Source organism: Pteropus vampyrus, unplaced genomic scaffold (genome assembly GCF_000151845.1).
Source record: "Pteropus vampyrus isolate Shadow unplaced genomic scaffold, Pvam_2.0 Scaffold222, whole genome shotgun sequence".
Classification (NCBI taxonomy): Eukaryota; Metazoa; Chordata; class Mammalia; order Chiroptera; family Pteropodidae; genus Pteropus; species Pteropus vampyrus.
This window is the reverse complement of record NW_011889003.1, coordinates 561,166-573,171: the sequence shown is the minus strand read 5'-3', so window position 1 is coordinate 573,171 and position 12,006 is coordinate 561,166. Positions and strand designations below refer to the sequence as shown.

The window sequence follows — 12,006 nt, the reverse complement described above, 5'->3', positions numbered from 1 at the left end:
CTGTGTTCTTAATCTTTTTAGCCGAAGTATCCTCGAGTGAAAAAGAAGAAGATGTATTTATGGGAATGGTTTGCCCATCAGGTACCAACCCTGATGACTCCCCTTTATATGTCTTATGTTGTAATGATACCTGCAGTTTTACATGGACGGGAGCGGAGCACATTAACCAGGTGAGTTATTTTACATTTCCCTATATTTATGCTATCTCCAAATTTGCTTTTTTTCCCTTTCACCATCATTAGTTATAGTTCTTAGCTTTCTTTTACTGAGTTATAAAATTCTCCAGAGAAAATTAATTTTTATTTCATTTCTAAATAAATGAGGCAAAGGAGTTAATTGTTAGATTAGTTATGGGATATCACGAAAATGAGAAATCTTCACTGGGTATTATAAATCTGATCCACAACTCTTAATATAGATTTTATAACTATAATACATTTTTTTGAATGATGTAAATTATTTTTACCCTACTGGTAGTGTTTGATTTCCATTTGTCTAATGTTGTAAAATGTATATTCACTGTACCCATTTATTACTCTGTTTCCAGAGCACATTAATTTTGCTCTGCTATTATTGTGGATGAATTGTTTTAGAAACTACCAGAAATAATAATTATGGTGAGATGTACATGTCATTCTTTTTTAAAGTATACCCTTTTAATTTTAGGATATTTTTGAGTGTAGAACTTGTGGCTTGCTTGAGTCACTCTGTTGTTGTACGGAATGTGCAAGGGTTTGTCATAAAGGTCATGATTGCAAGTGAGTACAATTTAGTTTACTTTAATATTATAACCTTTAGATTCATATTGCTGCATTAAATAATCTATACCGGGTCATGTTTTAATTGTTTCATAATTCAGAAAGCATGAGGTTGCTCTCTTTAAAAAGCCAGTTTATGTATATAAAATATGGTTATTGATTTAAAGTGTACTTGAGATATTTGCTAGTTCTTTAAATAAAAGTAGGTTCATATGCAAAGGAATATGTGATTATACATTACGATTAGGATCAGATTAAATTTTTGAGATATATACCTATAGATTTTTTTTTTTTTTGGTATTCTCCAGCCAAAGTCTTAGGCCCCCTATAATAGAGTTTACTAGTGGGAAATCGCTATAGGCATTCAGAAAAATCATAGTGAATGTTTGGCCTGTGCCTCATTTATGTCTTAAACTAAATGTAATAACTTTTCAGTCCATCAGTAGAGTTGTCATGGCTAGTTTGTTTTCGCAGACCTAAGAAGCAATACAACACCCAGCACTAACATTTGCAGTGCCTCAGAGTCTCAGCAGGGACATCAGCTGTAACTGGTACAGTGTGTAATGTTATAGTTAATAGAGACTTGGTTTGTAGAAACCATCTATTGTGCTTTACCTAAGTAATTCTATAGGTCAAGTGAGAAATTTTTGTAGATGTTATATTGATACTTATTTATGATTTTTATTAAAAGAATTTTAGCTATGTTTGTCTTCCTATTTTAAACTTCTAAGGTGATAATCTTTTCACTGATTGCTGACTCAGTGTACTCATTGCGCTAGAAGCCCAGATGGTGGACAGGATAGTCCCTGTCCTGACGGAGTTGACAGTCTTGTCAGAAGACATATGCAAGAAACATCCACCCACAAGGGTTTGGGGGTTCATTAGATGCACATAAGAGGATCACTTAAACTGAACTGGAGCTGTGGGCAATTAGGGAAGGCATTCTAGAGGAAGTGATTACAGCCAAGTATTTATAAGATACCTCTTCTGAGAATTTTTCTTTGCTTTTATGAACTTCATAGCATTAAGTAATCCTTCTGGTTATGTATGCTTTAACAATTGTACTTTGTACTTAAAAATGAACAAGGGTTTGTTTGGTTTCCATGAATTATGCCTTCATAATTTAAATATAGACTTTTGTCTTTTTAAAATTTCAATTTTTGTACTTGCTTATGAATTCTTTCTAGACTCAAACGGACATCACCGACAGCCTATTGTGATTGTTGGGAGAAATGTAAATGTAAAACTCTAATTGCTGGACAGAAATCTGCTCGTCTTGATCTACTTTATCGCCTGCTCACTGCTACTAATCTGGTCACTCTGCCAAATAGCAGGCAAGTGGGGTTTTTAGGACATAAATTAGGTTGAAAAAGCACAGCACATCTTAATTACTTCCCCCAACAATGTTCTGTTTTGCAGGGGGGAGCACCTCTTACTATTTTTAGTGCAGACGGTTGCAAGGCAGACAGTAGAGCATTGCCAGTACAGGCCTCCTCGAATCCGGGAGGATCGTAACCGAAAAACAGCCAACCCTGAGGGTGAGTAAATTTCACAGTTATGACACATATGAAAAGCAGATTTTTTTGTCTTACCCACTGTTTCTTTTCTTTTTAGATTCGGATATGCCCGATCATGACTTAGAGCCCCCAAGGTTTGCGCAGCTTGCACTGGAGCGTGTTCTACAGGACTGGAATGCTTTGAAATCTATGATTATGTTTGGGTCACAGGAAAATAAAGACCCGTATGTATTCATTAAAATTTTTTTATATTTATGAATTTTTCATGTTAGTGTTGGAGATTATAGTACATTCTATGTTTCCTTCCCCATAAAGTCTCAGTGCCAGCAGTAGGATAGGCCATCTTTTGCCAGAAGAGCAAGTATACCTCAATCAGCAAAGCGGTACAATTCGGCTGGACTGTTTCACTCATTGCCTTATAGTCAAGTGTACAGCGGATATCTTGGTAAGTCCATTGAATGTCTGTTTACAAGCACATGAAAAGGATGTTTTTCTTACTTAGCTTCCCATAATTTTACTAATCCAAAATCCAAAGTACTCAAGCTCTAATTAAATAGTACATGAAGGGGAATGGAATTTTGAGTGTGATTCAAATGTCTCAGTTAACAGCAGAAGGTCCATCTTCCATTCTAAGTAAATTCCTAAAATATGTTAAAAGTACAACCGTATAAAAATGTATGGAGCAGTGTTCAAAATTAATAGTAACTGAATGCATACTTTTAGGTGCTCCTCTTTGCTGTGAAGTGAGAAAAGAATGTAAACCATAAAACCCAGTGCTGGTGAAGTTATGATAAAAAGAACATGCTTAGACACTGATCGGGTGGCATTGCATTTGCTACTGTTGTGAAAACAACTTGGCACTGTTGAGAGCCATAAAAATATCATTGCGCTCAGAACTTGTCATAAAGAAATAACTTATGATGTGAGAAAAAAAATCATGTCAGAATAATGTAAAATTAAAAAATGGAAATACTCTATGGATCCAATAATTGTGGACTATGGAGTCAAATTATAGCTCAACCACTTAGTAAAGCGTACTGCAATAATTTGAAAATAAAAGTTATTTTAAATAACTAAAAAAAAGGAAATGATGTGAAATTGGGTATTCTCTAATTAACATCTATATGATAGACCATGCATAGAAATGAAAGTAGAAAGTAATAATAATGGTTAAGTGACCATGGTTAAGGGATGGGATTACAAGTTTATTAATATAAATAGTTGAATCTACTTTGTTGATTCAGTAAGTCTCCTATAGTGAGTGAAACGTATTTTTCCTTTGATTTGATATATTTGGTATTGCTCTTATAAATATTAATTGGTATACATAGGACTATGAGACTAAAAAGAAATCAGATATTCGAGACCTAATATAGGTCAAGCACAGTGGTAGGCAAGTGGCAGTAATTATTCACTGACTTTGTAAAATGTTTTGGTTAAATTTGTTTTGAGATTTCTGTTAAATGTTAATGTTCAAAAAGTGTTAGAACTTTTTTATGACTGTCTAAACATCTTATGAGATGTCTCAACATTAATAGAGTGATTACAATTTTTTAAAGCTTCTAGATACTCTACTAGGCACACTAGTGAAAGAACTCCAAAACAAATACACACCTGGACGTAGGGAAGAAGCTATTGCTGTGACAATGAGGTTTTTGCGTTCAGTGGCAAGAGTTTTTGTCATTCTTAGTGTGGAAATGGCCTCATCCAAAAAGAAAAAGTAAGGCATCCTTTTTGGTTTTTGATTTTTATATTATTTTCCAGATTTTTTTTTCAATGAAAATGATAACATCATGTATATGAAAATATTCTTATATTTTCCTTTTTTGCTCTAGCAACTTTATTCCACAGCCAATTGGAAAATGCAAGCGTGTGTTCCAGGCACTGCTACCTTATGCCGTGGAAGAATTGTGCAATGTCGCAGAGTCGCTGATTGTTCCTGTCAGGATGGGGATTGCTCGCCCAACTGCACCTTTTACTCTGGCCAGTACCAGCATAGATGCCATGCAGGGCAGTGAAGAATTATTTTCAGTGGAACCACTGCCACCACGACCATCATCTGACCAGTCTAGCAGGTAAATTTCTCCCTAGTAATAGATACTGATTCTTTCTCTGACAGTGTCATGTTTGGCTTACTAAAACCTTTGCATAAGCACTCTGGTGGTGTACTTGATCATTTGTGTAACAAATGGTAAAGATTTTACTTTGTTTAGAACATGTGAAAGAACTTTAAAATTATACATGTGTCTACACATCTAAGCTAATAGACATATAGTGGGTTTTGTTTTTGTTTTGGAAAGGCACTGTTTATTATGCCAATAAAGAAATCTGATAACAAAAAGCTTACTTTAGACTACTGTAGACATCATTACTTTCTATTTTGTTTTACTTTAAATATAGCCTGTTGGAAGGTCAAGCTGAGGAATGAAAAGACATAACTTCCTGTCCAAAGGCTTGGGCTGCGGGGTTAGGGGGGCAGCTTATTGTATAATCAGGATGCTGCAATTTTAAAATATTCTCTACAACAGCCATATTATCTAAGATAGGGCTAAAACAACTCAAAAGGTTTCTAGTTATAAGATTGTTTATTCTTAAATCTCTTTCATCTTTTCCATTTATTTGATAATTGCTCTAACTAGACCATAAGCTTATTGAGTCAGATAAACTAAACGAATGTTCTGATGTCTTTTATTTAGCACAGTGCTTCTCAAACTTTAATACACATGCAAATCACTTAGGGATCTTATTAAAATGCAGAGGCTGATTTTTGAGGTCTGGGTGGGGGCTGAGATTCTCTGTTTCTTATAAACTGCCAGATAATGCCAATGCTGCTGGTTTAGGGGCCACACTTTTGAGTTGCAAGGCTCTAGGGATCTTTAACAGATACTTATTTTATTTGGTTTTCTCAAGTTACTACGTATAATGGTTTAATAAGGATCTTTAGCACCTAAAGACCCTTATTTCTGAACATCCGTGTGTTAATAAGGCTGGCCTGCTTTAGTATTTGGACAGTTCCAACGACTTCAGCCCTGCGTTTCATCTGGGTTGACGTTGAGTATCTACTCTCTCATTCTTACTACTCCATGTGCCAGTATGTGTGTCTTGACTTTTCCTTTATTGTCAAGTCTCATAGGATACCCTGGAATCTAAATCCAAGTTTGTCTATCAAAGTTCTCTGATAGTAGCCTTGTCACTGATAGACTTCCAGGTTTACATCAAGCTATATATTTTTAGACTTGCTAAATATACCCTATTATCCAAAGGTTCTGCTAGTAAAGTCTTCTTGGATTTCCTGTGCTGCTTCTGATTCTGAGGAACCTCCCTCAGTTGTTAAAGTGGTATTAACTTGTGAATTCTTTGTACACTTGGCTTAATTCGAGAACAGAAAAATTGTTTATGCATTCAGAGTTTGGGATCATCTCATTTCTAGAGAGTGTCCATGAGCCTGCTCCCTACAGAATTTCAAGATTTCGTCACCTTGCCCAGCTTCTTAGTCTCTTTATTAATATTGTGCACTCTTAAGTTCTCCTTTTTACTCCATTCCCCTTGGTTTATTCTTGGGCTAATCTCTCATGTCTTCCCAGGAGATCTCATTTGAATAAACAGATAGCAGTGTTAATGTTCCCTACAACTTTGATATAAAGTAGAAGTCTTTGTTTATACTCTAGTACAACCACTCCTTCTGTCGGGTATATTTTGACCAGTGTTCTAAGCATGTTTTAAATAAAAAGTACACACTTGACCAGTTTCTGGGATTTCTCTTGTGTTCGATGGTAGATGGTATTTATCACTCTACTGAGTATATATTCTTAAGTTTAGTAGTTTTCCTTTTTCTGGTGCTTCCCTCCACCTCTTTAAAACTCATATGTCCTTGTTAATAAATCTGTGTCTGCTCTATCTCCATGCCTCATATAACTGTTATTGAAATTTTACTATAAACTTGGAACTTTCCTAAGCATTCTAGATGCATTATCTGTTTTAATCTTCCCAATAACTCAAAGATACCACTATCTAATTTTAAAAGTGAGGAAACTGAGGCTCAGAGAAGTTAGGTAGCTTGTCCTAGGTCACACAGCTCTTAAAGTTTAGAGATAGTTAAAATAATTCTAGACAGATATTTTCCTTTTTTCCTGTTATATTAGGCATAGTATTAAATAGCAGAGTAGGGAGAAAAACTACTGTTTGGCTCTTATTGGTAGTGTCGTGGCATTGGATTAACCAACACTGACGCCCACCCTACTTCATAGAGCAAACTGTGGTCCTAAACGCTGATGAGTGCAGGCTTGTAGTTAGAAGCTATCTGAAAAGACTTTTTTTTTTTCCTCTCTCCTCCCAGTCATGGCTGATAGGAAGTCTTTTGAAAACTCTTGCCCTTTCATGATTTATGTTTGGCTTCGTGCATTTGAAGGGGACAGAAGAGAGGATTTCTATCTTGCTTAGACCCCGGATTGTCTCCTGTGAAATCTATGGCTCCTTGAATCCCTTCTAGCCCAAGAGACACATTTATTTGAAGGCAGAGTGTCTCAGTCGATGACTCTTCATGTGTAACTGGTTTGATTTCTTGTTTCTCAGAGAAGCTGAGGTGAGGAAAGAACACTAACAGTGTAAACACTTTAACTTGAACTTCTTTTAGACTGCAGTTTTAAAATCTAAATAAAGAATAATAGTTAGGTCCCAGTGTTATTTAGCAGCCACCTGCATTTTCAGCTGCACTCTCTGGTTCTCCCTTTTATAATGGGGCATCTGTCCTTTCTTGGCTCTTTGCAAGTCTGATTTTTAGGGTATTGAAACTCTTTTGCCACCCCACCTTTCGTTACAATTCTATTTTAAAATGACACTTTTGAACTCATGATCCCCCCCCCACACACATCAACAAGTCAGTGTTTAATAAGCTGATGCAAGGTAGGGTATGTCAGGTCTCTGCAGGAGTAGATCACTGTGGTAAGCACACTTTCGTTAATGGATGAATGCTGCTATCGGAGCCTTTGGAAGTTAAGGACTGCTGGTGCTAAAAGCCGTGGGAAAGGGAAAACCTTCCCTGTAAACATTTCAGTGGGAAGGACTCATAAAAGTATGGATGTTCATTAACACAGATTCGAAATGACCTACTAAAAAGTAAAAGCAGTTCTGAGATTTATAAGTTAAATCTTTATGGTAAAGTAATTTCTCTGGGGTTCATATTTTCTGAGAGACTATAAATTAGTTGTTATTAGTTTCCAAGAACTTTTAGGTCATTTTTAAAATAGCATCCTAGCAAGTGAATCACATGGAATAACACTTGAGAAACACAGAGGTCAGTGCTGTGTGCTGGGTGTGGCAGCAGTGCGCTCCTAACCTCTGGACTCCTTACAGCCCCAGCCAGGCCCAGTCGTCCTACATCATCCGGAACCCACAGCAGAGGCGCATCAGCCAGTCACAGCCTGTTCGGGGCAGAGACGAAGAACAGGATGACATTGTTTCAGCAGATGTGGAAGAGGTGGTTTTAACCGTTTGAATTGTGGTAGATGAGAGGCTTTTATTTGGGCGGGAAGTGGGAGGAAGTAGTCACTAGAAGTTTTATTAATAGTAGCTTACCTACTGTTAAATACATTTGTTTCCAGCTCTTAGATTTTTGTTATATGTTCTCTTTTGTGGTTATACATCTTAAGAATATTTTAGTAATCCTGGATTTACTGGGTAATAGGAAATTAGAAACAACCTTGTTTTTAAGCGTTAATAGAAAAGATATTCTCAATGTTAAAAACGGTTTTAGTAGTTTTGTACGTTGTATTTGAAGGTAGAGAGAATACTGCATATTTATTAGGTAAATTTTATAATTGCAGAAGTTGAAAGAAACTCTCCGCAGTTATAATTGTAAGGTCTGGTATTTAGACAATAATCACAAACTTTGGAATATGGCAACATAATTTTTGATAGCAGATTGTCACTAACAAATGAAAATTTTCAAAACTACTTCGTGTTCAAGTCCTTGTTTAGGGGTCCTTGTTACTAATTGCTGTGGGGGAACATTGGTAGAGATGTGGGTTTATTGTGTACTTTGTCTACAAATAAGATTCTGGGTTTAGGTTGAGGTGGTGGAGGGTGTGGCTGGTGAAGAGGATCATCATGATGAGCAGGAAGAACACGGGGAAGAAAATGCCGAGGCCGAGGGACAACACGATGAGCATGATGAAGACGGTATGCAGGTTATTTGAGAAATTATTCAATAAGAGCAAATCATGTACTTTTAAAGAGATCTTAATACAGAGGAAAGCCTCATTTGATGTATAGTGAAATAAATGTTCAACACATAATCTGCCAAGGGATTCTGTAGCATCTGTTTCAGAATTTTAAGAGGTAGTATATACATATAAATATGCTTATATAATTTATCCTCTTCTCCCTTTACCTTTTGGTTTAAATAACTTTCTTTTTTTAAAAAAGACTTTTAAAAATTAAAATAATTGTAACCATATCATGAAACCTTTGGAAGTCAGAGAAAAGGAAAACAAGTGATGCATAATCCCACCCAGACACTAACAGTTTGTATGATTTTTTATTCCTCCCCTGTACTGCTGCATCCCATGCATGTCTTTTAGATATTATATATGTGATTTTTGTAACTTTCTTTTTTCACTTATGATAATCATTTTGGCCTTTTTGCTACACATCATCTTAACCATTCTCATCAGTAGCCATAGATATGTTTGAGAATCAGCTTTTTGCAGTACAACTGACAGAATAAATTGCACATGTTTCACATTTATAATTTTATATGTTTTCACATGTATATATACTGTGGAATATAAAGGATAGATTTTTTTAACTTCCTTCCCTTTTTGGAAGCCCAGTATGTGAAACAGATGCAAGTGATATAGTGGACCTAGCCCGGAGCTCTGCCCACTGGCTGAAGTCTTCCTGCTCAACGCTTTGTATATAAGGCTCTGCAGGGTTGATTTGAATTGATGTGTAATCTACTGAGTACCGTAATTTACCTAGTCATTCTTTTCCTCCTAAGCAGGCTGTTATGCTTATGATAGTAGTTATCACTTTTCTGCCCTTCCCCCACCCTGCCCCCTCTTCTTAGTTTCCACCCTTACGATATTCTGGCTTATCAGACCCTGACTTGATCCACAGTGAGTTTGTATTTCTCTTCTTTAAATATATTTGCTAGGTAGTGACATGGAACTGGACTTGTTAGCAGCTGCTGAAACTGAAAGTGACAGTGAAAGTAACCATAGCAACCAAGATAATGCTAGTGGGCGCAGAAGTGTTGTCACAGCAGCAACTGCTGGCTCAGAAGCAGGTATATTACCTTATTCTAGCAACGTTCTTGCTTATACTAAGGCTATATGTGTATTTAGCATAATTTGTTAAACTGTACTCAGTATGATATGCACAGGGGTGACTAAGCCTTTTGTAATTTCAACCTTATTCCCTATAGATGTCAGTAAAGAAGACATTATTTTAATGACTTTTTGCTTTTGTTTTTTAAATGATGGATTAGTTTTAGGGTTCATTTAAAGGGTTATTTTCTAATTAAACCATTTTAATGATGGGTTTTGTGGACTGTTAAATACAGCCTACATTCTGTTTAATATGTATACACTGTAGTTTTAAATGCCGACAAACTCACAATGGTTTTGGTTTTAAAAACAAAAAATTTAGGTGCAAGCAGTGTTCCTGCCTTCTTTTCTGAAGATGATTCGCAATCAAATGATTCAAGTGATTCTGATAGCAGCAGTAGTCAGAGTGACGACATAGAACAGGAGACCTTTATGCTCGATGAGCCTTTAGAGAGAACCACGAATAGCTCCCATGCCAATGGTGCTGCCCAAGCTCCCCGTTCCATGCAGTGGGCTGTGCGCAACACCCAGCATCAGCGGGCAGCCAGCACAGCCCCTTCCAGCACATCCACGCCAGCAGGCAAGTCTGAAACTTGGTATTCTTACGAATGCTTATCAAATAGGGTTGTTTTTTTTTTTTTAAGTTATACATTTTCTTCTAGAGAACAAATTAAATAGTTTCATAATAGTTCTTTATGTTTTTGCTGAGTTCAAATACAAAAATTATTTACATATGCTTATAGCAGGATATCTCAATCTGCATACCATTGCTACTTTGGGCTAAATCATTCTTTATTTGTGCATTGCATCTTCATGACCTCTGCCTTCTAGATGCCAGCAGCACCCCCCCACCCCGGTGTGACAACCAAAAATATTTGCAGACATTGTCAAATATCCCCCCTTTGCAGGGACAATAGCAAAAGTGCCTCTGGCTGTGGACATGATAGCAGTTCTTGTTCCCATCATCATCCCCTTCCCTAAATTAGTGTGGCTTAAGAAGTTTTTTGCTCAGTTAGCATATTTGCTAATGCAATTGATCTTTTGGCTTACTTAAATATATACAGTGCTAGAAAAACTCAGTTAGCAACTGACATGAGCTTATTGTGTTTGTCCTTTTTTCCTTGTAGCAAGTTCAGCGGGTTTGATTTATATCGACCCTTCAAACTTACGCCGGAGTGGTACCATCAGCACGAGTGCTGCAGCTGCAGCAGCTGCGTTGGAAGCTAGCAATGCCAGCAGCTACTTAACATCTGCAAGCAGTTTAGCCAGGGCCTACAGCATTGTCATCAGACAAATCTCAGACTTGATGGGCCTTATTCCTAAGTATAATCACCTAGTATACTCGCAGATTCCAGCAGCTGTGAAATTGACTTACCAAGATGCAGTAAACTTACAGGTATGAAACCAGTGAAAAGTTACTCATTCAAATTTATTTTTTGGCTGGCAATTATGGGAATTAATGTTACCAATATTAATTGTGTACATAATACTACTACAGTAAGTCTTCACCTAATTAATATAGACAAGAGTTAAGCTCCTACAGCATCTCTTCAGCAAAATGATGTTATTTGAGGACGTGCTATATATAGAATTTAATTTTATTTGGGTAGTTTTAACTATTTTAGTTTGGTTTTCACAGTTTTAACTATTTTAGTTTGGTCTTCATAGAACTATGTAGAAGAAAAGCTTATTCCCACTTGGAACTGGATGGTCAGTATTATGGATTCTACTGAAGCTCAATTACGTTATGGTTCTGCATTAGCATCTGCTGGTGACCCGGGACATCCAAATCATCCTCTTCACGCTTCTCAGAATTCAGCACGAAGAGAAAGGATGACTGCACGAGAAGAGGCTAGTTTACGAACCCTTGAAGGCAGACGGTATGAAAGTCTTCATTTACACTTGTATGTTGAGACAGAACTTATATTGTAGAAAGTTAGAACTTTTTTACATAAGACTTCACTGTGTCATGAAGGAGGAAGTGCCTTGCATTACTTATTTTTAAATTGTGTAGATGAAGCAAAACAAATGAGTTATAATACAAGCTATGTTTTAAAAAATTCATTTGTATTGTAGGAATCTGATACTAAATATTTTTTATTTTTGAAGTAGTTAGTCTCCATCCTTCTCTTCTTATCCCCAAGGCCTTCCTCCCTCTCCCTTGAAAGGCATATATTCATGGAAAGACTTATTTTGACCATGATTATATAAATATGATGTACTTTGTACTTGGTAAGGGGGGGAGTCTGTGTCAGAGCTGCTCTTTGGTTTCTCGGTTTTCATTTTCTACCTTCCCCAGCCTGCTGAATCATAATTAAAGAATATTTCTTTGTGGATTCATTGTATTCCTTCTATTTAATTATAAAGTAACCTTTTCAGGACTAGGAATGAGCCCAAACATTGATC

The 12,006-nt window shown here is 36.5% G+C and overlaps 1 protein-coding gene across 1 annotated transcript in view; it reads left to right on the top strand.

Annotated features, from left to right (window-relative positions):
• The window catches only part of UBR5 (ubiquitin protein ligase E3 component n-recognin 5), a 126,599-nt gene that overhangs the window by 91,056 nt on the left and 23,537 nt on the right, over nt 1-12,006 (top strand). Inside the window, exons 28-40 of the mRNA XM_011373249.2 lie at nt 667-758; nt 1,946-2,092; nt 2,178-2,296; nt 2,373-2,499; nt 2,591-2,720; nt 3,835-3,995; nt 4,111-4,350; nt 7,628-7,751; nt 8,341-8,452; nt 9,429-9,560; nt 9,923-10,180; nt 10,728-10,996; nt 11,269-11,492. Coding sequence (XP_011371551.1) covers nt 667-758; nt 1,946-2,092; nt 2,178-2,296; nt 2,373-2,499; nt 2,591-2,720; nt 3,835-3,995; nt 4,111-4,350; nt 7,628-7,751; nt 8,341-8,452; nt 9,429-9,560; nt 9,923-10,180; nt 10,728-10,996; nt 11,269-11,492 — 2,135 coding nt within the window. The remainder of the gene's footprint in view (nt 1-666; nt 759-1,945; nt 2,093-2,177; nt 2,297-2,372; nt 2,500-2,590; nt 2,721-3,834; nt 3,996-4,110; nt 4,351-7,627; nt 7,752-8,340; nt 8,453-9,428; nt 9,561-9,922; nt 10,181-10,727; nt 10,997-11,268; nt 11,493-12,006) is intronic.